Source organism: Annulohypoxylon maeteangense (genome assembly GCF_022496945.1).
Source record: "Annulohypoxylon maeteangense strain CBS 123835 unplaced genomic scaffold GGS22scaffold_2, whole genome shotgun sequence".
NCBI classification, from domain to species: Eukaryota; Fungi; Ascomycota; class Sordariomycetes; order Xylariales; family Hypoxylaceae; genus Annulohypoxylon; species Annulohypoxylon maeteangense.
Genome location: NW_025953249.1, coordinates 477,334 through 503,468, shown reverse-complemented (window position 1 = coordinate 503,468; position 26,135 = coordinate 477,334). Strand labels below are relative to the sequence as shown.

At 48.0% G+C, this 26,135-nt stretch overlaps 9 protein-coding genes across 9 annotated transcripts; 4 read left to right on the top strand and 5 right to left on the bottom strand.

Moving 5' to 3' along the window:
- The first annotated feature begins 223 nt into the window (after positions 1 to 223).
- On the top strand, positions 224 to 2,196 carry GGS22DRAFT_152167 (uncharacterized protein). Its single transcript, XM_047959627.1, has 4 exons — positions 224 to 917; positions 997 to 1,204; positions 1,258 to 1,641; positions 1,692 to 2,196. The coding sequence occupies exons 1-4, from the start codon at positions 312 to 314 to the stop codon at positions 2,108 to 2,110; spliced, it is 1,617 nt and encodes a 538-aa protein (XP_047822518.1). The 5' UTR covers positions 224 to 311; the 3' UTR covers positions 2,111 to 2,196.
- A 1,601-nt stretch (positions 2,197 to 3,797) lies between these two features.
- Positions 3,798 to 5,293, top strand: GGS22DRAFT_152164 (Yip1-domain-containing protein). The gene is made up of 3 exons (XM_047959626.1): positions 3,798 to 3,991; positions 4,128 to 4,542; positions 4,656 to 5,293. The coding sequence occupies exons 1-3, from the start codon at positions 3,947 to 3,949 to the stop codon at positions 5,075 to 5,077; spliced, it is 882 nt and encodes a 293-aa protein (XP_047822517.1). The 5' UTR covers positions 3,798 to 3,946; the 3' UTR covers positions 5,078 to 5,293.
- Positions 5,294 to 5,314: 21 nt separating this feature from the next.
- GGS22DRAFT_62142 (Rhodanese-like protein) lies at positions 5,315 to 6,388 on the bottom strand. The gene is made up of 2 exons (XM_047967573.1): positions 6,049 to 6,388; positions 5,315 to 5,979 (listed from the first exon to the last, which is right to left on the bottom strand). Exons 1-2 carry the CDS (start codon positions 6,274 to 6,276, stop codon positions 5,578 to 5,580), a joined length of 630 nt encoding a protein of 209 aa, XP_047822516.1. The 5' UTR covers positions 6,277 to 6,388; the 3' UTR covers positions 5,315 to 5,577.
- Positions 6,389 to 6,567: 179 nt separating this feature from the next.
- GGS22DRAFT_152160 (cytochrome P450 61) lies at positions 6,568 to 9,094 on the bottom strand. The gene is made up of 4 exons (XM_047959625.1): positions 8,597 to 9,094; positions 8,374 to 8,524; positions 7,069 to 8,320; positions 6,568 to 7,015 (listed from the first exon to the last, which is right to left on the bottom strand). The coding sequence occupies exons 1-4, from the start codon at positions 8,757 to 8,759 to the stop codon at positions 6,977 to 6,979; spliced, it is 1,605 nt and encodes a 534-aa protein (XP_047822515.1). The 5' UTR covers positions 8,760 to 9,094; the 3' UTR covers positions 6,568 to 6,976.
- A 4,152-nt stretch (positions 9,095 to 13,246) lies between these two features.
- GGS22DRAFT_62126 (uncharacterized protein) lies at positions 13,247 to 13,979 on the top strand. Its single transcript, XM_047967572.1, has one exon. It carries the CDS (start codon positions 13,358 to 13,360, stop codon positions 13,709 to 13,711), a length of 354 nt encoding a protein of 117 aa, XP_047822514.1. The 5' UTR covers positions 13,247 to 13,357; the 3' UTR covers positions 13,712 to 13,979.
- GGS22DRAFT_62125 (DASH complex subunit Ask1-domain-containing protein) lies at positions 13,980 to 15,876 on the bottom strand. Its single transcript, XM_047967571.1, has 3 exons — positions 15,615 to 15,876; positions 14,459 to 15,542; positions 13,980 to 14,376 (listed from the first exon to the last, which is right to left on the bottom strand). The coding sequence occupies exons 1-3, from the start codon at positions 15,810 to 15,812 to the stop codon at positions 14,249 to 14,251; spliced, it is 1,410 nt and encodes a 469-aa protein (XP_047822513.1). The 5' UTR covers positions 15,813 to 15,876; the 3' UTR covers positions 13,980 to 14,248.
- Positions 15,877 to 16,092: 216 nt separating this feature from the next.
- On the bottom strand, positions 16,093 to 18,411 carry GGS22DRAFT_152154 (Spc97/Spc98 family protein). The gene has a single exon (XM_047959624.1). It carries the CDS (start codon positions 18,399 to 18,401, stop codon positions 16,143 to 16,145), a length of 2,259 nt encoding a protein of 752 aa, XP_047822512.1. The 5' UTR covers positions 18,402 to 18,411; the 3' UTR covers positions 16,093 to 16,142.
- A 916-nt stretch (positions 18,412 to 19,327) lies between these two features.
- On the top strand, positions 19,328 to 20,800 carry GGS22DRAFT_196573 (CT20-domain-containing protein). Its single transcript, XM_047965849.1, has 2 exons — positions 19,328 to 19,739; positions 19,803 to 20,800. The coding sequence occupies exons 1-2, from the start codon at positions 19,487 to 19,489 to the stop codon at positions 20,552 to 20,554; spliced, it is 1,005 nt and encodes a 334-aa protein (XP_047822511.1). The 5' UTR covers positions 19,328 to 19,486; the 3' UTR covers positions 20,555 to 20,800.
- Positions 20,801 to 20,978: 178 nt separating this feature from the next.
- On the bottom strand, positions 20,979 to 24,026 carry GGS22DRAFT_152150 (uncharacterized protein). The gene is made up of 3 exons (XM_047959623.1): positions 23,274 to 24,026; positions 22,222 to 23,215; positions 20,979 to 22,157 (listed from the first exon to the last, which is right to left on the bottom strand). The coding sequence occupies exons 1-3, from the start codon at positions 23,739 to 23,741 to the stop codon at positions 21,439 to 21,441; spliced, it is 2,181 nt and encodes a 726-aa protein (XP_047822510.1). The 5' UTR covers positions 23,742 to 24,026; the 3' UTR covers positions 20,979 to 21,438.
- Between the last annotated feature and the right edge of the window lie 2,109 nt (positions 24,027 to 26,135).

Sequence of the window (26,135 nt, the reverse complement as noted above, 5' to 3'; positions counted from 1 at the left end):
AAATGAACGAACATTGATAAGATTTAGATTTATAAAGCTTTCTGGATGAAAGAGATGGAAAATCGTAAACATTTACCCACTTACGATAATAACACTAAATAGACGTTTATCTCATATGTTGTATGAGACGACAAGTCACAAGTCATAAACAACATGTGTACAACTTAAATTCAACATGATTTTTTAAGAAAAAATCTAACCCCCACTCTTCCTTCAACTTCCCGTCTTCTAAGAGTTACAAATCACTATTTCCTTCCTACATGGCGTTATGAATAATTAGCAGCGGGTACACGTGAAATCCAGACGCGGCCATGGCACCAACCAAGTACCATAAATTCCGTTCCGGCGAGCGGTGCGACGAGTGCGGCGCGCGGCAATGGTACGCGCAGGACGCGCTGCGGTACTGCCGCAACGGCCACCGACTCGAAGGGTTCGCCGAACACGAGGGCGATGAGGACAATTTCGGTACCCAGGGCAGAGTCACCCGTAAGAAGAAAGAGAAGAGGAAGAAGATCGCTGTGAAGCTTTCTGGCGATGAGGGTAGGGAGTTGTATCTCGAGGTGTTGCAGTTGATACTGTTGAGACAGGTGCGCTGGTTGATTGGGAAGAAGGCGTTTCCGGCTGATTTCGAGGAGATTGTCAGGGCGCTTTGGGCGTTGCGGGTTAGGAGTTTGCCGGTTAGGGGGGGTGAGAACGATGATGGGGAAAGGGAGGAGAGTCAACCGGTGTTTAGCTCGATGGGTGAGGGGTCGGGGGACGAGTCTGAAGAGTCTGATGCGCGCAGGCGGTGGAAGCTGCCGAGACTGGTCGATACGCTGGCGTTGTGTTACTTGGGCTGCTTGGTCAGGCGGTTACCTGCCTCGACGGCGGATTTCTGCAGCTGGGCGCAAAGGGGGGAAATTGACTTTCTTGCGGCGGTATGTATGGGTTATGCTTCTCCTTCGCTACTATACGATACGAATTATGCAAGCGTGCTAATACGGCTGCTTAATCTAGTTCAACGACATCCCGCGTAATGTCCGGGACCGTCTTCCGGCGGAATACCACCGCGCTTTGCAGGTTAGAGATCACATCCCGCCGGGGCGACTGCAGGCTGCCGTGCGAGAGCTGGTGATCTCGTACAAAGTCAATTTCGAAACAGTCTTCCCGCCGCTAAATTATGTGCCTATACTTGTGCGATTCATTACAGATTTGACTCTTCCTGGTAGGCTGATATGAATAGAGAAAAAGCTAAGATTATTGGCTAATTTTATATAGCTGAGGTATACATGACGGTCAAGTGTATGACCGAGATATTCAAGGCGAATTATTCTTATCCTACTGGGGGTAAAAGAATTCAGACGATGGATAACCCGGAGGTTCTCCTAATAAGTTTAGTTGCAGTTTCTGTAAAGCTACTCTATCCATTGGATGGCATAGAACGCCCTCCCCGAAGCCACGAAGACCCTCGAAGTCTCAAAGTGAACTGGGCAAAGTGGCAGGAAGTCATGCAAGATGACACGACAGAAACGTCGTCTAATTTACGACGAGGGGAAGAATATAAGGTAACTTCTGATGATGTATTAACTATGGATAAGGAAAAGCTAGACGATTTCATGGACTGGTTTGAGAATATGTGGATAGGGGACGGCGATGCAAAAAGTAAGTCGCTACAAATTTTGTTAGTTAGGCGGTGCTAACTCCTTTTCTAGCCGACGAACGGATTCGAGAACCCTTCGAGAACCAAAAGCGACCTTCTAAGCCAAACACCCTTAACCAAAGGCTTAATACTGGCAGAGATGGTGAACGTATAAGAAATAGATATGAAGCTTTAAATAGTTCCCTGCAAGTACTCGAACCAGTTCCTGATCCTGAAGACCTGGAGAATGGAAATAAGGAAAAGCAGGATCGAGATTTCTGCCCTGTTTGGCGAACCGAGGAGGATCTCCCTGATGCAGCAAAGGTCTTCTACCAAAAAGCAGCGAATATTGCGGCTATACCTTTAGATACACTGATGAAAGGTACTGCACAGGTTGAGAATCGGTTGGCAGCTTGGTGTAATCAGAGAATGAAGCGGGAAAGGGATAAGGGGAAGGGTAAGGCGATTTTGATGGGCGATGATTCAGCATAGTAATATACCAACTTATACCTAAATAAGGTACCTACAAAATATACTTAAGTTGAGGAACGAATGAAAACGACCTTGACATCGTCAATATCTAGAAGTTGTTATAGCACAAGAGTGGGGGCATCGGCTTTAAGATCAAAAGCAAGTACGGAGTACATTGTACATAGTGTGAAAGCTGAAGTGGGTACTGTCGCACAACTGCTAGCGGTTGGCAGAAATTTCCTCGTCAAAGCACCACTTTCAAAAAATAAAAATCAGGTGACCTTCAATCCACTAGGGTTCGTTTGTGCGGAATTTGTAACCCCCACCGAATTTACAAGCCGACATCATCCTCGACTTCTCACCAAACCACTTTATTCACGACAGGAAGCAAAAGTAAGTCAAATTTCACCATATGATCGCAATTAAATATTATAGACTTATAATACTAACTAAAATGTGTTTACAGTGCAGATGTAAGTTATTTCCATACCACGAAATCGAAATGCGCATCGTGTCGCATCGACTACCGACCGAATCGAATGACGACTAACTCGAAAAAATAGCTTCGTGAAGACCCTCACGGGCAAGACTATCACCCTTGAGGTGGAGTCTTCCGACACCATCGACAATGTCAAGTCAAAGATCCAGGACAAGGAGGGAATTCCTCCCGACCAGCAGCGATTGATCTTCGCCGGCAAGCAACTTGAGGATGGCCGAACCCTCTCCGACTACAACATCCAGAAGGAGTCTACCCTCCACTTGGTCCTCCGTCTCCGTGGTGGCATCATCGAGCCTTCGCTCAAGGCTCTTGCCTCAAAGTTTAACTGCGACAAGATGATCTGTCGCAAGTGCTACGTGAGTCTTTCTCGATTTTCGCTCTAGTAGTGTGTAATAGTATTTTGCAAGTCTTTGCTGACCTAGATGTTTTCGTGTAGGCCCGTCTCCCTCCCCGTGCCACCAACTGCCGCAAGCGCAAGTGCGGCCACACCAACCAGCTCCGACCCAAGAAGAAGCTGAAGTAAACGATTCGTCTCTATGTCCCATTTCTTCGGCGTACTGGTTTGGGGTGTATCATGAGCACGCTACGAATACGAATGGGTGGGATAGATATTCTCTCTACCACTGCGATGGATTCTTCTTGCGGGAATTAGCATACTAGGTAGTTCTAGTTCAGTGGCAATGAAAATTGCGATGCACATGATCCGAATATGTGTCGATTATGAAGTGGATGTGATTATGGATGCTGAACATGTGGGATTCTCTCTATTCCACGATGGCTTGATGAATAGACGCCTCCCATCGTTGATTAGATCGTCGCCGTCTAGTGGGACGCCTACCTAGTCTTTGAGAGCAAGTTAAACACAGATTGCCGTATGGGAATTATGAATCATTGCGTATAACTGTCCAATATTATCGGTTCAGATAGCATATAAAGACATAAACTAATTATAGGGGAATTTGATATGCTAAACGAGAGAATATACTAGGTAAATATCTAGCAATCTCATATTCCTATACATCTCCATATCCTCCATGCAAAATACACATTTTATTCAATAAAGAAACGGACAAGGATGTTCAAGACCAATGAGGGGTACTTCGGTACCTCTTAGTCAGTTTCGTTTTCAACCAATCAGACGCCGTCGCTGTAGCTTACACTAAGTAAATTAAACGCGGCCAATGATCGGCGTGCTTCCGTGTCCTTAAACAGCGACGAAGCTCCAGCTTCAACTACCGTGCAAATTAATATCCGTCGACAATATATCGGGTAGCAAGTGCGATTTAGACATTTTTACATCGGTGTCGATATTCTACCAATCAGTTGTCTACTAGGGCCTGACGGGGAGGTAAACGAAGATGTCGAACGCAGGCTACGACGCCGTCGTTGACATCGATGACGAGGTACGTTTCAACTTTCTAGAGCTTGCAGCATAGCATGGGTATCTTGAGGGACGCAGCTATTATACCTACATATATATACCTAAGTAGATACTTTCTATGTAAGCATACAACAACTAACAAGCACACAAACACGCAGGGCGACCTCGGCCACACAGACCTCCAAGAAGACCTCGAATTCCACAACTCGAACTTCAACGACACCAACCGCAAAGGCGCACCGGGCGGCTCCAGCCTCGGCGGCAGCGGTCTCCCTCCCCCGGCAACAGCGGGCTCTGGCTCCGGCTCCGGCTCCTCGAAGCGGTATCTCTGGTCGCTGCACTTCTACGCGCAGTTCTTCGACGTCGACACCTCGAGCGTGCTAGCCCGTTGCTGGGCTGCGCTGTATCCGCGCGCGAACTTCCTCGATGTGCTCGAGGGGAATCCGGATCTGTATGGCCCGTTTTGGATCGCTACGACGGTGGTTCTGATTCTGTTTTTGGGAGGCACGATTAGTCAGTATTTGGCTAGCGAGGGGAAGGGGCCGTTTGCTTATGATTTTAAGTTGTTGAGCGGTATGTTTTATCAAGATCTTTTCCTCTGAGATGGGTTGGGTGCAGTTAGGGGGAGAATAGAGATAGAAGGAAAGGGGGGTATAAACACATGCTAACGAATCTCAAACGTATAGGCGCCGCCGGCCTCATCTACGGCTACACCCTCGTCCTCCCCGTCGTCCTCTTCGGCGCGCTCCGCTACTTCGGCTCCGAATCCGCGAACCTACTCGAGTGCTGGGCCCTCTACGGCTACGCCAACCTGATCTGGATCCCGGTCGCGCTCATCAGCTGGTCCCCCATCACCATCCTCAACTGGGTGTTTGTCGGCGTCGGCTTCGGTCTCAGCGTCGCTTTCCTGCTTAGGAACTTGTACCCCGTGCTCAGCGCTACCGATCGCCAGACCAGCAAGATCCTGCTGATTTTGGTTGTGGCGCTACACGGCGGCCTTGCGATCGCAATTAAGGTACTCTTTTTCGCGGCGGGAAGCCCGGTTTCGGGAGGCAAGGAGGGGGATACACCACCTGCTGCTGGAGGCGATGGACAGAGGTTGTTCTAAGAGGGTGTGTGTTATGTATGTGTATAAGGTTCCAAAGTCTACGAAAACAGAAGAGGATATTCGCCAATATGGCGTGGCGAGGGTCAAGACTGGGCTGACTGGCATCGTGCTTTTCTGGCGTTTGGTAGGGTCGAGAAACCGAACTGAACAGTGTTGTGTACACTAGCTAGTTGATACCTTTTATGTATTGATGTAATATCAACTTGGTCCGATCTACTTGATCTTGTGTCGGTCACTCTAGACTCTTACTAGATAGTATTGTGTCCTATGATAGGTCTTATGCAGTGAGTGCTTAGTTCTTCAAGCTTACCACTACTATCTAATATGCAGGTATGTATTTCACAGATGACCCCGAATAGCCCATCCCCCGATCCCATTCTTTGAATGAGAACTACATAGGTAGGTAGGGAATAGAAAGGGCAAGATACTCCTCATCCCATCATACACATCATATTCATGCCATCTTCATATCATCCCTCATTCCTAATTCCCCATCCCCCTCACGCCTTCCCCTCCCCACCCTTATCCCCCTTCCGAACCTTCATACCCATCTGCACATCCCCCCCATTCTTACACCAATCCAACCAACTCCCAGGATACTCCCCGACATTCTTCCACCCAGCCTTCATCGCGATCTCCGCGGCAGCCCGGCTCCGCACCCCAGCTTTGCAATAGAACACGACCTGGTCGTCGTCGCCCGGCCGCTCGAACCCGAACCGGTCCCGGAAGTCGTCCGCCGAGATGTGGAAGCTGTCCGGGTGCGTCATCATCGGGATGTTCAGGGCCCCGGGGATCCGCCCCGTCTTGTGCAGCTCGTCCGGCTCGCGCACGTCGATTAGGGTTACGCGTGGCGCGGCGCTGGGTGTGGCGGCGGCTTCGGTGGTTGCGCGGGCGACGTTGATCTAGGGGGGTCGTTAGTAGGGGCGTGTGAGAGGCATGGTGGAAGGTGAAGAATGGGAGAGGGTTCGCACCTGCTCGAATGTCCAGAATCGGCTCTGCGGCATGTCCGTCGAGTACTGGGCGCGTCTAGGGGCAATACTGCGCAGAGATCGTGGGCGCGCTGGGGATACTAGGCATCGTAGGGAGGGAGAAGCTGTGCTGAACGAAGATCGCAGAACGTGTGAGCGAGGAGCGGTTGAGGCTACAGCTCTTTCGCCTGCCCCGCGCAAGGCGGCGGTGGTTAATCGTCTCGTCGCCATCGCAATCGTAGTGATACTCTCTTGCGACTGTGGAAATGTAGGTAGCTATGCGCTATATATGTACAATTGTAAATTCAGGAGTGATCACTGATTTATCGACGTCGAAGAATTGAAATATTCTTTCTAAGCTTTTGGATTGGTCAGTTTGGACAAGCTCAGCTAAATTTGTCAAAGTGATGTCAGACCCGCTAGTTTCCATCGGTACGTACACAATTCTATATGGAAGTCCGTATTTTGGGTATATGCGGTGACCTCCAAGGCTGCTACTACGAGCTCCACGGATGGTTTACACAACAGCTAGGATAGGTTACCGAATATCAACGGATCTATATTCGACTCGAAAACGCGATTCTGCATTTCTTGATTTCTGGGCTCCTATGTTACACACCTCATCATTTTGTCCGATTCTCCCTCTTCATTTCTGGTTCACCTATAACATAATCCATCAACCATCTTCACCCCTTCCCTTCATACCACCTCACCAGAATCTGTACAGGTCTTCATGTTTGTTCAAGTTTGGTCTAATTCAGCGCTATGGACATTCTAGCAGTCGTTGATCTCGACCCATCCTCAGCGGTAATCTATATACAAGACTTTATTACAATTACTATGTTTGGTTTCGTTTCTTTCATTATACGATGTCTCGTCTCACCCTCACGTACGCCAAGGTTCAACAAGACCCTACTGGAATACCAGCTTTTTACCATTTCCTCTCGTTGAAAGTCAAAGGACAATCATCCTAACGAAATATTAGTCACGGGATACTTATAAATGAAAGAATACAAAACATACCTTGGGGAAAATAGTAGCGAACACCTTAATCTCGTCAGAGTCAGGTGTCGCGTGGTGTTTCCAGTCGAGTTGGATAGAAGCCTTTCCGACCATAAGGGCCAAGTTAAGCTGAGCATAGTGCTGGCCGAGACAGTAGTGAGGTCCCGTACCGAATACCAAATAGTTTTTGGCACCCTTCTCTTCAGCGTCTCCACTGTAATATCGCTCGGGATCAAAGTCATCGGGGTTCTCATATACATCAGGGTCACGAAGAGCCATGTAGGTAGTTGGGATGATCATAGCGCCCTTGGGAACAGTGTAGGTGTCGGTAACGGGGAAAGCCTTCTTGGCCTTGTAGGGGACCATGATAACAGGAGGGCGCCATCGCAAAAGCTCTCTGACAACCGCACGGGTATAAGTCATCGACTCAAGCTGATCCAAGTTCACAGGGGCATAGATATCACCGTTTCGCACGCGGTAGTTCTCCTCACGAACACGATCTAAGACGTCGGGTCGGTTGGCCAAGACCTGGAACATGTTGGTGGCAGCGCTAGATGTGGCATCCTGAGAAGCGAAAAGGAAGGTGAAAAGGGTTCGAGAAATCTCCATGTCGCTGAAGTCGCGAAGTAGAGGAGACGGCTTCACCATGCCTTCGGTAGAAAGTCCCTTCTCGGTAGCTTCGGTCCACTTCTTGGAGGCGATCATGTCCTTGATCCAGGCATCCATAATACAGGTGATATCACCACCGGCAGCCATGCGAACCTTCGACTTAGCAGCGCATTTGGCAAGCTCGTCCATAACCATACGGGCAGCTTGCTTACCGTACCAGGTTCGGGTGTAAGGGATGATGATCGGGAAGTTGACGAGATCAAGAGCAGCTGTGACAAGATAGTAGTCGTCGGCAATTTTCTTGCAAGCAGAGTCGGGCATATAATATCCAGCGAATGTTCGAAGCGACACCGTGCACATGAGTTCACGGAATTCGTGCATAAAAGGAAGGGGCTTGCCTCCAGCTTCCTTGGTAATGTTGAGGAATCTGGCGAAGTACTGCTTGTAGACTGCCTCTTGGCCGGGAAGATAGCATTCGAGGGCTCTCCGGGTGAAGAGACCGTTCAAGCCCTTGCGGTAATCAACGTGGGCTTTTCCATCCAAGAACACCCAGCTATCCTCTCCAAGGATTTTGGTTGCAATATCGACGACGCATGGTTTCACAAACGTTGGCGAGTTGAAAACCTTCCGAGACAGATCGCGAGTAGAGGCAATGACGACAAATCTATATCAGAGTTTAGTGATGTTGGGAAACGCGTCGCGAATGGGGAAACATACTTATGGAAGATAGAGACGCAGCTCAGGGGACCGCTCTTCCATTTTCCTAAGTACTCCTCGAACTTCGGGTCTAGAGACTCGAGAAAGGGGCCCATGAAAGGCATCTTGAAGGATGGCCCAACGATGGAGCCCTTTTGCATAAAATAGCTGACTATTACAGTTTTTGTTAATTATTTCGATCCCATCGGTACCATCGGAATCTCCTAAAAGACGCGAGACATACTCTGATCATATGCGACAGCTAGGGCGAGAATGGTGAAAACCCATGTCATGGCACTAGTGTTTGCGATAGTGTCAAGGACATAGTCGACCTGAGGAGGTAGGTTGCCCGCGGCGAACTTAAAGTCCGCTAGAGGCGAGGTGAAACTCGTGGCGTTCGCAGCCATGGTGACCTCGACTAGGAGTCGTGTAAGACTACCTTTGAAAAGAGACCGATATGTGCTATATATGCGCCGCGCGACGACTAATCTAGAAGACCGTTCGCAATACAAAGGAGGCTCCTGAAGAGTGTCTCAACACCCGTCGAAGAGAAAAAAAGGAGTGAGGAGGTCAGGAGAAATAGGACGACGACGACCCTTCAAAACAGAGTAGACGTAAGGAGGATAGAAGGGTAGGAGGGTAGGAGGGTAAGGAGGGTGAAGGGGTAAAGAAGGAAACCGAGAAGAGAAATATTGTGGATATCGCAGGGAATACGCTAAATTTTGTTGATTGAGATTATTTGATTATCAGAGGAGAACCCTTTTTTTCTTACTGGCTCATGCCGTTCATACCAAGGTACCCCTGCACAGTTATGTAGAGAAAGATGTACTTCTAAGCACCTTGGCAATGGGAACTCGGTTACAAACTTTAAATATCGGATAGTTCGATATCCGTTCATTCGGTTCATTTGATCTCAAGATTATGAAGGGCTATCTCCATCTCATTGATTGGTCAGCTTAAACATGTGCTTGCCGTTCCTGCTGCAAGAATGTTGCAGAAACTGGTCCTTGTTACCTAAATCGCTTTATTGTTCATTGGGAAGTTACAAGCATCCAAAAAGATGCATGGAATTTTGTACCCTTGTGTAGGTACTTTCTGCCGCTCAGTATAAATCCGTCCCCACTATACTCCAGTCGATAACGGAGACATTTGATTTGTGCAACCAACTATCCGTTGACAGGGCTGCCTTTCCATCACCTTGACATCCCATTTCTAATTTGCTTCGCCGGAAATAGTTTCTTACCGCGAATCCGCAAACTAAGTAGGGATGATACGATGATTTCTCATTCTGTCAAGAGGAACCAGAGAAAGTAAAGATATTATCAAACTGCATCAGCTCATTCGTATACAACACGCAGGTCGATATCAGTCCATTCCAACCGTCTAGCCATCCAAGCCTTCATCAAAAAAGTAAAGAAAAGCACCCCTGTCTTGGTGATGCAATGCAAATCACCTCCGGAGAGCTACCATCGCCAAATTGACCAAATTGAGTTTCATTACGACCGAATTGACCAATCATAAGCGCTAATCTCTCACTCCTCCACTCACCGCTTGTCAATTCGTGGTCCAAGCTTGCGCTTTGCAGAATAGCTAAAATACGAATACGACGGAGAAAGTCCGGATAAGCGGCGCGCATGGCCAAATCAAGGATTAGGGGTCCAGAAGACAGGGGTAAATGTGTAAACAGTAAACTCAATACCTCGATAATACTAGTTATCTAAATTACACCTGCAGCTTCATGCATAAAACAATAAACTATCTTTTAATATCATATTGGATACAGCCTCAGCTTCCCGGCTTCCCGGACTCCCGGTACTCGCGTCATTCTCCACGATGAAAAGAAAACAGCATTCGCGACTTTAGCTCCGCTAGGAGTTATTATAATCGGCCGAGTTGAAACGAACAGAACCTAAGTATCTAGGTACACTAAGAACCATCAGAAAAGTGATTTATAGGTAGTGATTCATGGAAATACAGGACAGGGTACCTCATTATAGCAGTAATGATGAAACTAACTTTAGCATATCATGAATTAATTTCATATTTTACAATATTTTGGCGACTCATTACCTAGATAGGTAGTCTTGGGCCATATTCAGTGATAACTACGTAGGCTCTTCGCTTGCTTGAGGTTTTCTCTTCTTATTTGAAACCAATCAATCGATATGAGAGGAGAGGCATAGAATGAGAGCAATTTGTAATCTACAGACTGATTACATTCACCGCTGCCTTGGCACCTAAGTCGGCCTTGCAAACATTGATGGTATAAAGCTTCAGATGGATACCAGGGAAGCATCACGTATAAAAAGGGGCTCTGCTGAGTCTCGATTTCCAAAGCCATGACCACCAACGAGCTAAGCCATCCATCAACACATCATGGTCCCATCATCGAAAGTTCATAAGACGTTCATCATAGCTCCATTTCTATGAATGCGGCACCAAAAATCCTTTTCAACGATCTAGTTCTCTAGATATCTCAAAGAGGAGTTCTACTATGTAAGCAGCGTGTAAATACTACGAAATTACGAAGGCTAATCTTAGTGTTGCTATAGATTAGGCTTGATACGTAATGTATTAAGTACAGCAATTTAGTAACAAGTTGGTCAAAGACGAAAGATACTACGAAAAGTCATCTGTGATAAAAAGGTTGTAGTTACATTTTGTTGCAGTCGACAACAGGAACTTTTGGTACCTTGTATCGTTCCAAGTGTTCAACCTTTCTTCTTGGTTTGACCTACGATGGCGATGAGTTTGGTTCATACTAGGTCGGAAGGTAGGCTTTGTGTTACAGGCTGGCCTTTATTGCCTGTGATAGATCGCAAGTTGTCCGGCTTGTGATTGTCGTCTTTAGTGGTTTGGCTCAATTGGCAGGTATGAACCACTAAACCTGAGGCTCAATCCCATGACATGACACTTTGCGTCTTATATGCCTATCTATCAACATCTATAACTAGGAGAGCTATCTTTCTATCTCGGTGTGAGTTTGGTATGGTTTCTACTACACTCGAATTAGGTTGGGTTTCGACAGGTCTCCTTTAAGGAGGTTCTCTATGAGAGAGCACAACTCCTATCCGAGGAGGCAATCCCATAGAAGAAAAGGGGGGAGAACTGGTCTCCTTGCTAGGTCCGGGGAGCTTTTCCCTCAGTGTCACAAGCGCGCCTCTTAGAAAGCAAGGCCGTGATAGGTTCACAGGCACCTATCCTGACTGCATCGCGAGCGACTCCCTTATCAGAATAAATACCTAGTAGGTAGGGGCACATATTCCTAGCTCATAAGGGCACCTCAGACGTGACAACCCTTTTTTCTACGCTCGCCAGCGTCCCTTTCTCGGAGAACAACCGACGATGGTTCCTTGGCTATATAGGTAGATGTGGATTATACCTACCTGACCGCTCGATGAATGTCATGTGGACTTTCATAATGTACCTGCTCCTACATGGAAAGTTACACTCACCCTGATATATATTAGTTTCATGATAGTGGTTACCTAGGTAGTTAGAGGGCATACTGATGATCACCCATCTCACGCACCGAGACCTATTGCTACGGTATGATTCGGACGCTTGCCGTCATGTATGAATTGGGGAATGCTTCTATCATCGTGTAACTTAAAATACAAATAGTCGCATTATGATTTCTAACATGTGGCTTTCTTCCGGGACGTGGCACCTATTCGCTTTCAATTAGCAATGCCTTGACATAAGCGTATTCTCATGAAGTTCGTGAAGCTCTCTTCATTACCTACCTGCTGGTACCTACCTAGACCAAATGTGAATTACGAAGTATATATCAATATCTTGAAGACAAAACTCCCGTTGTTCAGAATCAGAAAACCAACAACTCAGAAGTCATAAAAAGCTTGTGATGTAAATGAAGTTGTATTTGAAAAATCGTCATCGGATGCATGACACGTTCCATAACCATCCATCGGCTGCATGTCTCATATCTGAAGTCTTGGCAAAGCAAAATGTCGGTCAAGCAGCGGCACCCATAAAGCTTCGACTCGACCGCGAGTCGTGACGATTGTCTTGCCCTATCCTCTTCTCTAGCCCGATGTAAGAAACCAAATCGAGAAGGAAGTTGACAGCATCTAAACGCGCGTTCTGCGTCTCGGTTAGTGAGTCACGTAGTCGAGGAATTGATGTTGCATTTGCTAAAGACAACTCCATATACGATGTACCCCTGACAAGCTTTATAGCTTTAAAAAGAATGAGGCTCATAGGCGGACGATGCGAACTACCCAGCCTCTACCCGACGAGGTTCGATTGGGAATCAGGCAACAACTTATTACGCCCGTAATCTACCAGGCAACCAGCGTCTAATGCCTGATATTTGCGGCGTGACGCACTTCATCGGTACCTAGACATTAATAATCGGGATTGCGACTCCAAGGACCGGACCGCAGACTCGGAGATCGGGAATCTACCCAGATAGGCTTGGTCTAGACGACTCAAAAGGCTTGGCGGTGAGATACTATTTCTGAAAGCGACATGCATTTCCTTGCGTATACTCGACAGCAATTATTCTGTAGCCTGAGGAAGAAGTCCCTTGCTTCTATTTGCGCGATCTACGATGGTAACCTGCGAGACTAATATAGAGAGGTAGGATTCCAAGTTCCGCAACTCACTACAACAGTTTGAACACGGCCATCTGACTCATCTGTAAAAATGCACCGCCGCGTCATCGACCAACAAGTGCCATATGATACCCGAATAGGTAGTATTCCGGGGAGGAGAGAATAAGGCTGGTAGGGCAGTGAATGTAAAGGCGGGATACCAGTCATTATAGAAAGCAACCCTGTTTATTAATCATGAAGTATTCAAAGTAGGAAGGTATCTAGTATATAATGTTCCTAGTCCCTCTTTAGCAAGATCTCTCTCGTCTCGCTGAATACGAACACTCGAACCAAGAATCAAGATATCAATACCTATACTAGATTATTAATCACACCAAACAAGCGCAGTCGTATAAGCCATCACCAACCCATCGACCCTCAGTAAGCCTATGGAAACAACCCACAACCTCGCACCCCTCATAATCCGTGCGATTTTCCCCGAGAAATCTCACACGAAAGTCAAAGCCAAAACCATGAGCCACACGCAAGACAAAGCCCACTCGTCCGCCGTCCTCGGCGCCATCCTCGACGGCGAGAAGGCGCAACAACAGTCGCAGACGTCATCCGACTCCGCCTCCATATTCTCGACGAGTTCCTTCGGCAGCGCTAAGGCGCTTCTTAAGAAGTCCAGCAAGAAGTCTAGCAAGCCAAGCAAGAAGGACAGTGACTCTGGTTCGGGATCGACTACCGAAGCAGAGTTATTGCGGACCGCGCAGAAGAGTCAAGTAAGAATGGGCTTCTGACTATCTTACCAGTAACCGCGTGTGTAGCGAGTTCTCTTGCCGCGTCTTGAGAATAGCTGCTCGTGGTTGGATAGTGTACACCTACCTAAGGTGTAAGGGCGACCGGTACAAGAATACCGGCCTAACGAACAAAACAATAGGAGCTTGCTCGGCGGTTATTTCGTCTATTTAGTCAGGAGGAGACTTGTATGTCTCTTCCTGCACCAACATCGCGGTCATGGCTGCGATAAGCGCTGGGAAAGCGCACTTGACATCGGGTTGGACGATGAAAAGGAGGATCCAACAAGATTTTGGCGTTTCGGGAATTCTGGGTGGTACATATATGAAGCGTATATCTCGGGAAGTGAGGCAGTCTCTTTTTGCTTACTGAATAAGCAAGCCAGAAAACAAATGATGAGAAGCAATGAATAAGGGGGTATCTCTTGTGTTTCGTCTGCTTACGATCATAATAACAACTATTGCTACCTGATGCGTCTGCCATATACTTCATTAGTAGCGAAACCGCTACACTGTGCCTAAACCTTCGTAGATAATACCTTAGAACGTGTCGTCGAGGATATCCTGGTTCATCTTGACCAAAGTCGGGCTATACTCAGACGAATCCTCCGGCGCCGCACCAGCCGTGATGAGAATATCATCAACAATCCGTTTACTTGCCTCGCGAGCTATTCGTGCCCATTAGCATTCATCTATTCACTCATAAAAAACAAAAGGCGAAAAAAGGTAAGGAAAAAGAGTAAGACCTACCAGGCGTCTGCAAAAGCTTACTCGGCGGCAGCGCAAACTGGATAGTCTTCGGGGGACTGAACGCGCCGAACTCATCATCATCCTCATCGCTCTCCCACGTAATCTCCTCCTTTACCTTTCCCTTCCCTTTCGCCGCCCCAACATCGACCCCCAAATTCCGCCCCCGATCCTTTGCCTCCGCAAACACGTCGCGCGTCTTCCGCGCCGTCCCAGGCGTCTGCACGCTAACCCCAGGTGTTCGAGGTCCATCCGCACGCCCCCTGCCGCCAAGCCGCACAGGCGACATATGGTACAAGTCGCTCCGCAGCTTCGGCGCCGGCATCTCGGGCGAGCTCATCGGGCTCTCGGCCCACAGCGCGCGGCGCGTGCGGTCCTCCTCGCCTTCGCCAGGCCGTCTCGCTTCTCTCTCGTCTTTAACCGGCGACAGCGGACGCGCCCTGAACCCGCGGTCTAACGGCTGTTGCGGCACGCCTTTGTGCGGGGTCGCTTGTAGCCGGTAATTCTTGTCCAACACCCGGTGGAGCAGCGGGTCCTTGTTCCGGCGCGCTGTGCTCTGCACGTCGGGCTCGAGGAGGGAGGACGACCGTGGTGTCATGGACATATTGGGAAGCTTGCCGGTGCGCTGGTTCGGTAGGTCCATCGTTTTGTCTTCGTCTTCGTTGTCAGCAGAGTCGGAGTCCGAGGCGAACTGCGCTTCTTCTCTAAAGATGGCGGTGTCGCCGCCGTATTCGCGCCGGAGTTTCTCGTACGGAGATTCGAAGCCGGCGAATATCTGCTTTGACTTTTGGGACGGCGGTTGTTGGGTGTGTGTTATAGATTTGGTGGCGGGGGGCCGTGGCGTGCTACCCGACATTTCGGCGTCGTCGAGGATAGAGTCGTCAGGTAGGTTCTGGTGGCTTTGGTGCTGATCACCGTAGTTCGAGGGGTCGGCTGTGGTGTCACCTTCAGCGGTAGTGTTATTATAGTCGGACGTGGTCTCATCGAGTGCAGTCTCCTCGGCGGTGGTGGTTTCGTCGTCGTTTGCCAATTCTTCGTACCCCGAAAGAGACACGTTGGCGGATGCTTCGAAGAACTGTTTCCAGAACTGTGGTACAGCAAGTCAATAAATACTCCTATAATTAGGGTTGTAATATGTAGAGAGGTGTAATATGCATACCTGGGAAGCTTCCCAGACGGCCTTCGAGTGCTCGCCATACTGTTCGACGAGAGGTAGAATGCTTGTAGTGACGATTCGGTGTGCTTTGCTAAAATTGAAGTCGATCTCTTGCAGAGTGAGAGTAATTGACTGCTCAAGCCTCTCTAGTTCCTCCGTTAATGTCAGGCTTCGACCTGCAGATGGGCCGGGTCGAGACATCTTTTCGCATTAGTAGGCGTAAAATGAGAGTTGAGGTAAAGAGTGAAGCTCAATGTTCTAAAGAAGGTTCTGAAGTTGCGCGCTGAACAACAATTTACTGGTTCGGGTAGCGGGGTTTTAGGGCTGCGCGTCAGGGAGCGCGATGCGGGGGTAGCTGCCCGGGTGTGGGGGTTACCGTTACCAGGTACGGCACCTACCAAGCAATTAGGTACCTATCTGATGGGTTAAAGTTTAGGACAGGGGCTAGCATCACTTCATAACTTGAACATCCATGGATTAAATGGAAATAATTCTTTATTGGGGTATCTTCAGTATTTGTTTTGGACTCAGTCAAGCTCTGGCGTGCCCATAGTAACCAGACATTTCTAACTTAAGCAGAAGCCTATCAATCGTATTCTCCTTCACTTCTTCACCACGTTTCCCGTCGTCCGTCATCACGTCGTTTCTTGTTGACTTCCCTCCCTTCTCAATGAGACCATGACATACGGTCATGAAAACATCTACCTTCTTCTTGAAAGCATCATACAGCTTCTTAGGTGATGAATCTTGCACCTCATTTTCCCCGTTACCTATAGCTTCAATGTGAGCCACTTTAGAGAACTTGAGAATTACCGCAAATATATCCTCAAGTAATCGCAAAACAGGCTGCTGTCGTTTTCTCAATAATAACGTATTCATCATACGATCTAACATTCGTTCATGTTCTTCGCGGACTTCATCTGGGCTCAGTACCTGCACTCCCTGACCGGATTCCGATTTCGTAACGTTATCCTCTACACCGTCAAGCCAGATTGCGAACCGTCCCCATGGAATCTCGATGCCCGTATCGAAAAAGTATGCAGTTATACTTGTGACGAAATATTGGGCCTCGTATCGAAATCGTAGTGAAGTATTACCTATATCATGCCACTTTGATGTTCTTCCGAGAGTATTCTGAAAGAGCTGCTCGATAACATAAAGCATTCGTAGCACTCGAAGTAGTAATTTAAATATTTTATCGTACTTGAGCAGAATTATTGGAGGGAAAATTGGCGAGAGTGGCGCGGGAGGTTTGTACGATAGCCGGAGAAAGTCCAGTGCTTCCAACGAGCCGGGATCCAAGCATTTATCGATTTCCTCATCTGAAAGATCTCGTACGGCAAAGCTAATATCACCGGGAATATCGTACTTTTTCTCTGTCGCAGAAATTGACTTAGATGAAGGGGATAGATAACTTTCCGCGAGCACACCCATCAAAGCAAGTCGGAGTTCTGAACTTGCCGGGGGCCAAGTATCCCTTCCGGTCAGTCGAAGTCCCATCACACCACCAGTCAAAGCAACACCCGATTTTCTTTCGGCCGTATCCAAGTTAGGGTCAAATAGCGCGTGGGAAAGACGACTGCAAAACACGCCATTCCCAAGCAGGTGAAATTGTTTCTGCAGAGATAGATGATCTCGCAACTGATGTGCGCTGAAGAGCAATTTCATGTATTCACGGTTGATAATCCGCGCCTGGGCCGCAACAAGAGGTCCGAAAGAGTGAAATGGTATTAATGACCAATGTGGCGAGAAATTGGAGATCGTCTCTTTGGCGATAGATTCCTCGTCGAATAACTTAGATCCTAGCACCTTTGATAGGTTATCTTCTTCGGAAGTGCTAATTAGCGGTTTATCGAGAGCTGCAATAGATGCAAGTAGCCGTCCTTCGAGCTGGGCTTCTTCTTGTCCAAAGAATTCTAAGGCGTAACGTCCGTCTGTCGCTTTTTCCGTCATGCTTGTCAATTGGGACGTACTCGTATCCGCAGACCAATGTTTTAAATTCGCAAATAAACGATTCTCATAATCTTTTACGTCTTCTTGTAAGTGTCCGATGGACTTCCAATCAAAATGCCACTGTAAAGGGGGTGGGTTATTCTGTGTGATGAACCCCACCTGGCATAGTGGATGGTCTGGATGATGAGTACGAAGAAGCCGTAGAGTTTTACCCGTCTCGAACATAACAAGAGCTACTTCGCTAGGTACAAACTCTGGCATGCGGGCGTCATCGAGAAAGAAATCGCGCTCATCTGTCTCAAACCCAAAGTCATCCACGATGGTAATTTTTGCGACCTTGACAAATCTGTTCCCGGGGTTCTCTTTGGTCAATGGAGTGCCTTCCTCAGATCTGACCCCTATCCACTTCTCTGCGAATCGAGTCCACGGATTTGAGACGCGTGATAACACTTCACGCATGATCTCACTTAGGAGGACATTGCTATGTTCTAGGGCTTGGGCTTCCCTGAAGACAAGGGATAGTGTTTGCTCATCAGTTTTCGCCTTCGAAACTTTAATTATAAGGATTCTGAAATATGCGAGTACTGATTGGATAGGTCGGATGAGAGACTGAAGCTGTAGGAGAGACCGTGCCTGTCTTGCTTTGACTCCAAGAATATTCTGAATAACTAGCAAAGTCATATCCACGGACGTTGCGACCGCAACTCTGGCTGCACCTGGGTGTGTCTTGTATGTGTCTTGTACATAAGCGGAGAGAAAGCGAGTGTTATTCCCACATTCTAGGCAGAGTCGTTGAATTCCTTGCAGAACTTCAGAAGAATAACCAGATATTCTCATTTCGTCTAACTCAGGGGTAAACTTAGCCTTCTTTTCATCCCAAGAAAAAAAGACCGAGCCTCTACCGAACGCGAGTGCCAGAAGTGCTGTTAGGTAAGGGTTGGTTTGAATGGCATTGCCGTTTGTGTTTCCAACCCCAAGAGGGTCCTCAGCTTGTTTTAATGCGGCATCGTACGCTCCAGGCCCAGCTTCAGTAATAAATAAGGGTGCTGCCTGAGAAATATCCGGGGATAGGAAAACATCCCATGTTTTATATTCGGCATCGGCCCTAGTCGGCTCGTCGTTTTTTAGCCATGATTCGTCAAACACATCAAGGTCATGCAAATTCACGTCATGAAGCGGTTCAGTAGCAGGGACTTCTTCGTGAATTGGGTCCTCAGGTGGAATAAAAGAATTTGGTAATTTGAAGAATCCATCGGTGGCTGCTTTGGCGGGCTTGACACCGATATGACCTTGTCTCGGCTTATCAGATTCCTTAAAATCTAGGTGAAAGAATTCAGTATCCAACCTGGGTAATTGGGTTAACAATTTTGAAGACTGTTCGAAATCCGGAAATGCGAATACGTCGGCGGTGTACTGATTTGCCATCTTGGCTTCGGAATCAATAATTTAGAATTCATTTGTCCCCGATATTAAAACGGTCTTAAGATCTCGTCAAGACGGATTACCGGTAGGTAAGGTTTATGTGTCAAGTTTATAGAATGAGTTGATTGAGTTGAGAAAGAAGGGATCTTGTATGTATCTTGGTACAGCGCGAGGTGTCGCGTACTTAACAAGCCACAAATATTAGTCAAGCCACATCAATTAAGGACGGACTGTCCTCCGCAACTGCCTGCAGTACCTACAGAATCGCTAAGCCACAGGTCCCTAGCTGCTGTAATTGTTGAATTGGGGAAGCTCTAGCTCTAAAGCTTAAGCTCTTTTCAACACTATTCACATCTCATCGTTTTTACCCATACTCGGAATCTTGGAACAATTCGCTTATTTGTATCGAGGCATGTCTTTCTACTTGCTTAAGTGATTAAAAGCTAGAATCAAATATACTGGACATCTCTATTAAAGTCAATTCACTTTGGAGGGTCAACATGCCGCCGAAAAGGAAGTCCAAGGCCAACAGCCTGGCAGAGGTGTCAACGCCAAAGGCATCGTCAACTCCGGTCCGCGATGAAGATGCTATGGATATAGATACCCCGCAAGCCGCAGATACTCCTCGAACTGCCGAAACACCTACAGCTTCCAAGCCGAATTTGCCACCACCATCTGAAATCCTGAACAACTTATGGACCGACGATCAGGAAGCTTCACTGTTTAAGGCAGTTATTCGCTGGAAACCTTCAGGTAAGTCATATGCCACACACCAATTACCATTTGCGACTACGATCTCTAATGTTATCTAAATAGGTATACACAAACATTTCCGCATGATCTCGATCTCAGAACACCTCCGCAACCACGGCTTCGACCCAGACGTCGAGACGCACACGCGCATACCGTGTATCTGGGACAAGCTCCGCCTCTTCTATAACATGGAAGCGATAGACGAGCGCGACAACTCCTTCGACTACGTCAAGGGCGAAGGCGAAGGGCAAGACGAGGAGCCCGAGCAGAAATACAATTACTTCGATCTACCAGCCCACGATTTCCACGACTTGATATGGGAACGCGCAGCGGCTAAGCCTGGCGAGGAATCAGCCCCGTCGGACGCGGATATCGATGTACCGAGCAAACCCGCGCCATCAACGGGCAAGAAGCGCAAGCGCGGCGGCACAAGAGGCACAGCGGATTCGACGGCGGATGCGGCGAGTGTCGCGGGTAGCACCACGACGAAGACGCGGGCGAGCACCGTCGAGGATACGGACCAGGAGACTCCGCTGCCCAGTAGTCCTGCGGCGCGGACTAGAGGCGCCCAGAAACAGAAGCGCGCCGCCGCGAGAGCGAAGGCTGAGAGCGCAGAGCCCGATGTCGAAGAAGAGGTCGAGGAAGAAGAAGAGGTAGTAGAGGAAGAAGATAATGAGGAGGAGGTGGAGGAGGAGGAGAGTGAGAAGGAGGAACCTAGTGTTGCTCCGACTACGAGGTCTGGGAGGGGAAGCGCGTTGAGGGGGAGAGGTGCGAGGGGGAGGGGACGGGGGAAGGCGGGGAGGAAGAAGGGTTGAGTGGATTTTGGTGTGTTTGTTCACGATGATAATGCGAGATAGCGTGATGGGGCTTCGCGAGTATACTTTTGTCGGGTATGGTGTATAGGTTGAAAGACACCGCGAGGGAATTTGCGAGGGATTCCTCGACCGCAACTGAGGCACAGCGTAGCCTTGGAGCGAGGTAAAATCATGCTCACCTAGCTGGACTATATCCTCGCTAACGAACTACTCAGGCAGCTGCGATTTTGACGAGGCTATTGCAGCATTGGGTATTATGCAAACAATATAAATATTTTAGCCCGGGTTTACTAAAACCAAGAGGTTGACCACAAGACCCCTACTTATTGAGTTGTATAAGAACCTACCTACTTGATGGGAATCAACAAGCGACGAACATTTATCTAAGAATTATTCACGAGAAATGTCCAAGTCAACCGACGACTGGATTAACACATTATTAAATTTAAGAGTCAATGATTGATCGATCTTTCGATCACTGTAAGCATATGTATGGTCGTCTCGTCGTCCCTTGCCCTTCTCCATCCTCATACGCAATCCGTCCAATCATATCCAAAATGACATGTCTCCTGCCTCCCGAGCAGGTCTGTACTTATATACAGGGAAATAAACCTATTGCCTCCTATCCTGTCCTTTCTTTTCCTTTCCTACCTGCTATTTGAGGTAGATAACTCATTCCCGGTCCAGCCCCAGCCCAAACCCGTCCCTCTCGAATACCCAGATGAGATGAGATGAAAAAACAACGCCATGGTATCTATACTGTGGTTTGGGGAAAGGAAGTTTAGCTAATTTATTAAGTGTAAAATCGTGGAAATTTTCATTATTTTGTCGTTTTGGGTTTATCGTTATTTTTTGCTTTTCGTTTTCACTTCACTTGAAACAGATCACCGCGCCTCCCCTCGTCCTGGCCCTAGATCATCCTCGCTCTCCACGAATATGCTCTGCCGAAGCGGGCTATTCGTAGTTCCATCCCCGCCGTCCCTCGAACGTTGCGACGGTCGGTGACTTATGTAATCCGTTCCGCCACTTGAGGTGTCCACGCTTGGCGGACTTACTGGCAACGGCGGGCTATTTTGTACATTGCCCCCTTGATGTTGGTGATGGTGTGCGTCGTCTGGGTTTACGGAACTGACAGTTGTGTCGCTGATCTGTCGCAGGTGTCCCGCCTCGCGGTCGCTAAAGCTGCTTACGCCACTGATCACGGTGTTGCGGTTCGGGTTCGAGCCCGCGGGAGGAGGCCTATCCCCGTTATTTGGGCCGCTGTTGCTTGTGTTCGTGGGAATGTCCGAGCCGGAGCTGTTGATGTTGTTGCTGGAGACGGCGATACCGGCGATGGACCCGTATTGCGCGTCGTTCGTTCCGAGGGGCGGCGAGTCGGGTCTTTGCGTGTACTGTGGCGGCGGCGTCCCATGAGAGCCGAAGCTCGCAGCGTGGTCGTGCGATGCGGTACCGCCGAAGGGAAATTGGCTGACAGGTGTCATAATAGAGTGCGGCGTGTTCGGCCCCGAGGCGAAGGGGTTCTGTTTCGGGTCTACTACATAGGCTGAGTGTGGGCTATGGACACCTTCTGTGCCGGTTGATAATTCGCCTGGATGCGGAGAGTCTGTATATATTTAGCAACTAGATCCGAGGATGTCTACGGAGACGAAACGTTAGATAATACTTACCACCCAATAGTTCATAAAATTGCGTATCTGGCATCTCGACGGGTGAGAACATAGCCGTTTCCGGATGGCTTGGTGAGACGCCCCGGCTCTCCGTATCGTTGCATTGCGTGCGGTTGTCATCGGTATTTACCGTTGGCGCTTTCAAATTTTGTATCCAGGACTTGACCTTATTGCCGTTCTCATCTGTTGATTGGTCGCCCCCGGTGCTGTCGTTCTTCTTTAGAAGCCTTCTTCTCCTATATAAGATGATGCCAACGACAACAGCCGTTATGAAGACAAGGCCGAGAACCACACCCAATACAGCACCGACCCAACCAGGTGTACCCCCTCCTCCGCCTCCGCTGTGGGCATCGCCTCGAGTACCATTTCCGGGGCCTACGGAGCTGTAGGGATAATACGTCGTTATTTTTGATGTGTAGGGAGTAGCAAAGACGCTGCCGAGCGATGGTGTGGCCCAACCACTGGGGCCTGGAGTGGTTGCAGTTGCGCCGCCAGAGAAGCTGCCACCTATCATAACATGGATCATCTCAGGGACTCCGTAATCGTCCCAGCTCTTTGGGTCATATGAATCCATCCACGTCGCCTCGGTAAGATTGTAAGCCTGCAACATTGATGGATTGTCACCATCGAGACATTTGGCGGTGTCGCCTTTTGTAGTTGTGGTACCCCCAATGACTATCATCTGGTCCGGATATGGCGTAACGCACTGGTGCCCGGCTCGACCGTGTTCAGGTGTGCCTTGGGAGACCTTCATCCACATGAAGGACGGGAGCGAAAGCACCCATACTTCGTCATTAAAGTCCGAATTTATATCAAGACCGTTATAGCCACCATAATAGTAGATGTTGAAGCTTGATTTGTCTTTCGCAGTACCAAGTACAGCACACCCTCTTGTCAATGCAGGGGGGGCATTCTGTGTTGGTTGCCGATACCATGCGTCGCCTGCATAATCATAAATATCAACATTAGACATGAAACCCGGGCTATCTTTTTCCTGTGATCGTATTAGTAAATATTAGGTACCTTTCGAAAATCAAGATGGTTGAACCTACGCTCTGTGCCGGGTTTTGAGATGTGTGATTGGAATTATCATAAGCGGGATATGTGACGCCGCCCAGGACTACGAGTATCCCCTTTTCACCTACGGGAACCCATACCATCGATGGACCCGCACGACTCTGTGTTCCGGGCGGCAACGTCGCATTGTTCCAAACTTCTTGTCCTTGAACAGTCATATCTAGTGACATGAGGGTATTCGAAACAGTTGAAGGGTCATAGGTAGAGTTAAGATTTAGGTAAATTGGGCCCCACGACGAAGATCGGTATCCGCCAAAATACCAAGCTCTCTGCTCAGAAGGGGCATTGGCGGCAGCACCGAAAGCGACATACCGAGTAATGCCATCGGGGAGATCGTCAGTCTGAAATCCCGCGCGGAATGAACGGCCATTGCTGTTATAGTCTGATGCTATGTAACCTAGCGCAGATTCGCCGTCGGGCGGAGAATATAGCGAGGTCGTCATTAATGTACCTCCATATAGAAAGAACTCATTATCGTTAGCAAGCAATGCTCCATTCTTATAGTTAGGCGCAATGTTAGTTGCAGCACCTCCGCCGGGGGCTTTTGATAAAGTGCCAAGTATGGTACTAAAATTTGTGTTTTTGTCGAAGGGAGTACTAAAGTTGAAGGTCCAAATGAGTCCAAGAGGATTGTCTGTGATGAAGTATTAGAGAAAAAATAGCTTATAGTGGATTGAGAAATATAGGTAGGTAGGTATAACATACCGTCTCCTACAAGAGGTGTTGTTATCGTCCCGTCAATATTACCGGCAACGAATCGTTGGTCGCCCCCGTCCAAATAAACGACATCTTTGAGTGTTGCAACTGTCTAGATGTTAGACTTACATATACAATACCATAGTACGACGATAGAATTGCTATCGTGGGACCTCACCTCGAAGACCGTCCCATAGACATAAGGTTGAATTGGCCTGACCATTTATCCATCCGCCCCATCCGCCGCCTATTGGGAGATCCTGGGCGTAGACAGTCGAAGCCAGCAAGCCAGCAGTACAAGCCAGCCATGCTGTTCTATACCGATCCATAATGTGTCTTGTCTCTATGTATGTTGGTTATAGAGAAACAACTACGTGATTAGTTGAAGAGATATTAGTTGCATAGATTGAGGCTCATTTCATGGCAGGGGTAGTATTCAGAATGGAAATCCGTGGGAGTAGGTCGAGGCAAGGTCACAACAACAAAGGAGCCTTCGAGACTGCCTGGTCAATGACAGCTCTGAATTTCATTTGTCGTGATACTCTTGCTAAGGAAATCGCTGAGCAGAATATTGAAACCCGAGAAAAGAGCGAATCAATGATATCAAAGAGGAGGGGTCTTTGTCCAGGGCAACTAACAAAAGAGGTTTACACGGCAACCCCGAAAGCAAGAACGTGGGAATTCGCAATAGTGAACTTAGGGGAACTAAGACAAAAAGATCTCTCAAAGCTACTTGCATACGAGGCAGCTGGTCCAAGTCTTGCCAGTCAAGTGATAGTAGAAGAAACCAACGAGGAGTTCTATCAATGCAACGTCTGAAGGGGTAATTATTACACAACGACTCAAATTGACAAGTTAAAAGACAAAGAAGCAAGTTTTTTCCCCCCTCACATAGATCGAGGCTCGGGTGAGATGTTCCACACTCGTATGGCCGCTGGTGGAGAGTGTACCGGTCTCTCAGTCTGGTTAGGCCAGTAGGTCAGCTCACATCTGGGTTGGTGGTGAGCCTCACCCGTGCTTGCTGATGAGATACAACATATCAAGATTTTACCGGCCATCACCTATTGGATTACTTGCTCTACTATATCGTATCAGTAGGTACTAGGTAGTTCATAGAGCTATGCTGCGACAGCTTGTATCGGGCACTATAGTACACGGCAAGTGAACCGACTCTAAAGCGGTTGGAAGAGTTGGATGAGGACTGGAGTAAGAAGTCAGCCAAGAATCTGTGCAAAGTAGGTCAACTCCATAAGACATCGGATGGACCAAAGATTGTTATGGTGGCGGACCAAAGACACAGATTAAGAGACACACGTAAGAATTATCCCTGAAGGATAAGATGTTCTTATTGGGTCGTTGTCGATGTGATATTCTCTTTGTCCCATCTTCATTGGACGAGTCGTACCCTGGCTGCAGATAATCTGATGGTGGGTAGGACCGTGTTAGTGCAAGTCGACGATATTATGAGCTGTCGATACTACTCAAAAATCAATAGAAGCTAGAATCGGAAGAGATCTTGTAGTGTGGGGAACAGAGGATGCAAAGTGGTGAACACTCACCGGTGTATATAACAATCTAACCATGGCCCAAATATTCAAAATCATACCTGGTAGTTAATGTTAAGCGTTACATAGCCCGGACTCTGTAGCTAACCGAGGAAAAGGTGACGTTACAGACCATAAAGTTTAATGAAGGTTATTGTCGAGCAATTAGCCTCGCTGTCTCTCTTGTTACTTGTTACCATTCACCTGGTAGGTAAGACCTAGGACCTAGGACCTAGGTACCCATACGAAAGACGACCACGAGGGTTTTCCGACGTTCTGGAACTATAGTACCTGTGCAATATAACAGGTAATCGGGCATACTTCAGGTTCTCCAACCTTGGCGAGATCCCACTTTGCCCAACTAAGGCTTGTTGAAGGTGGCTAGTATGAAAATGCCATGAAGTGGGGAGAATATTAGAAAATTCAACGCCGCCTTTCTTTCTTCTCTTTTCTTTTTCTTGACTCGAATGCCTTGCAACTTCCTTGTTTGCACCTAATAGTCTAGGATTGTGATTTGTCTGTCCAATTAGGTAGAGTGATAAGGTGGAGCTCGTAAGGTACATATAGCCTTAATAAGTTAGCGCTGCTTACTTAGCA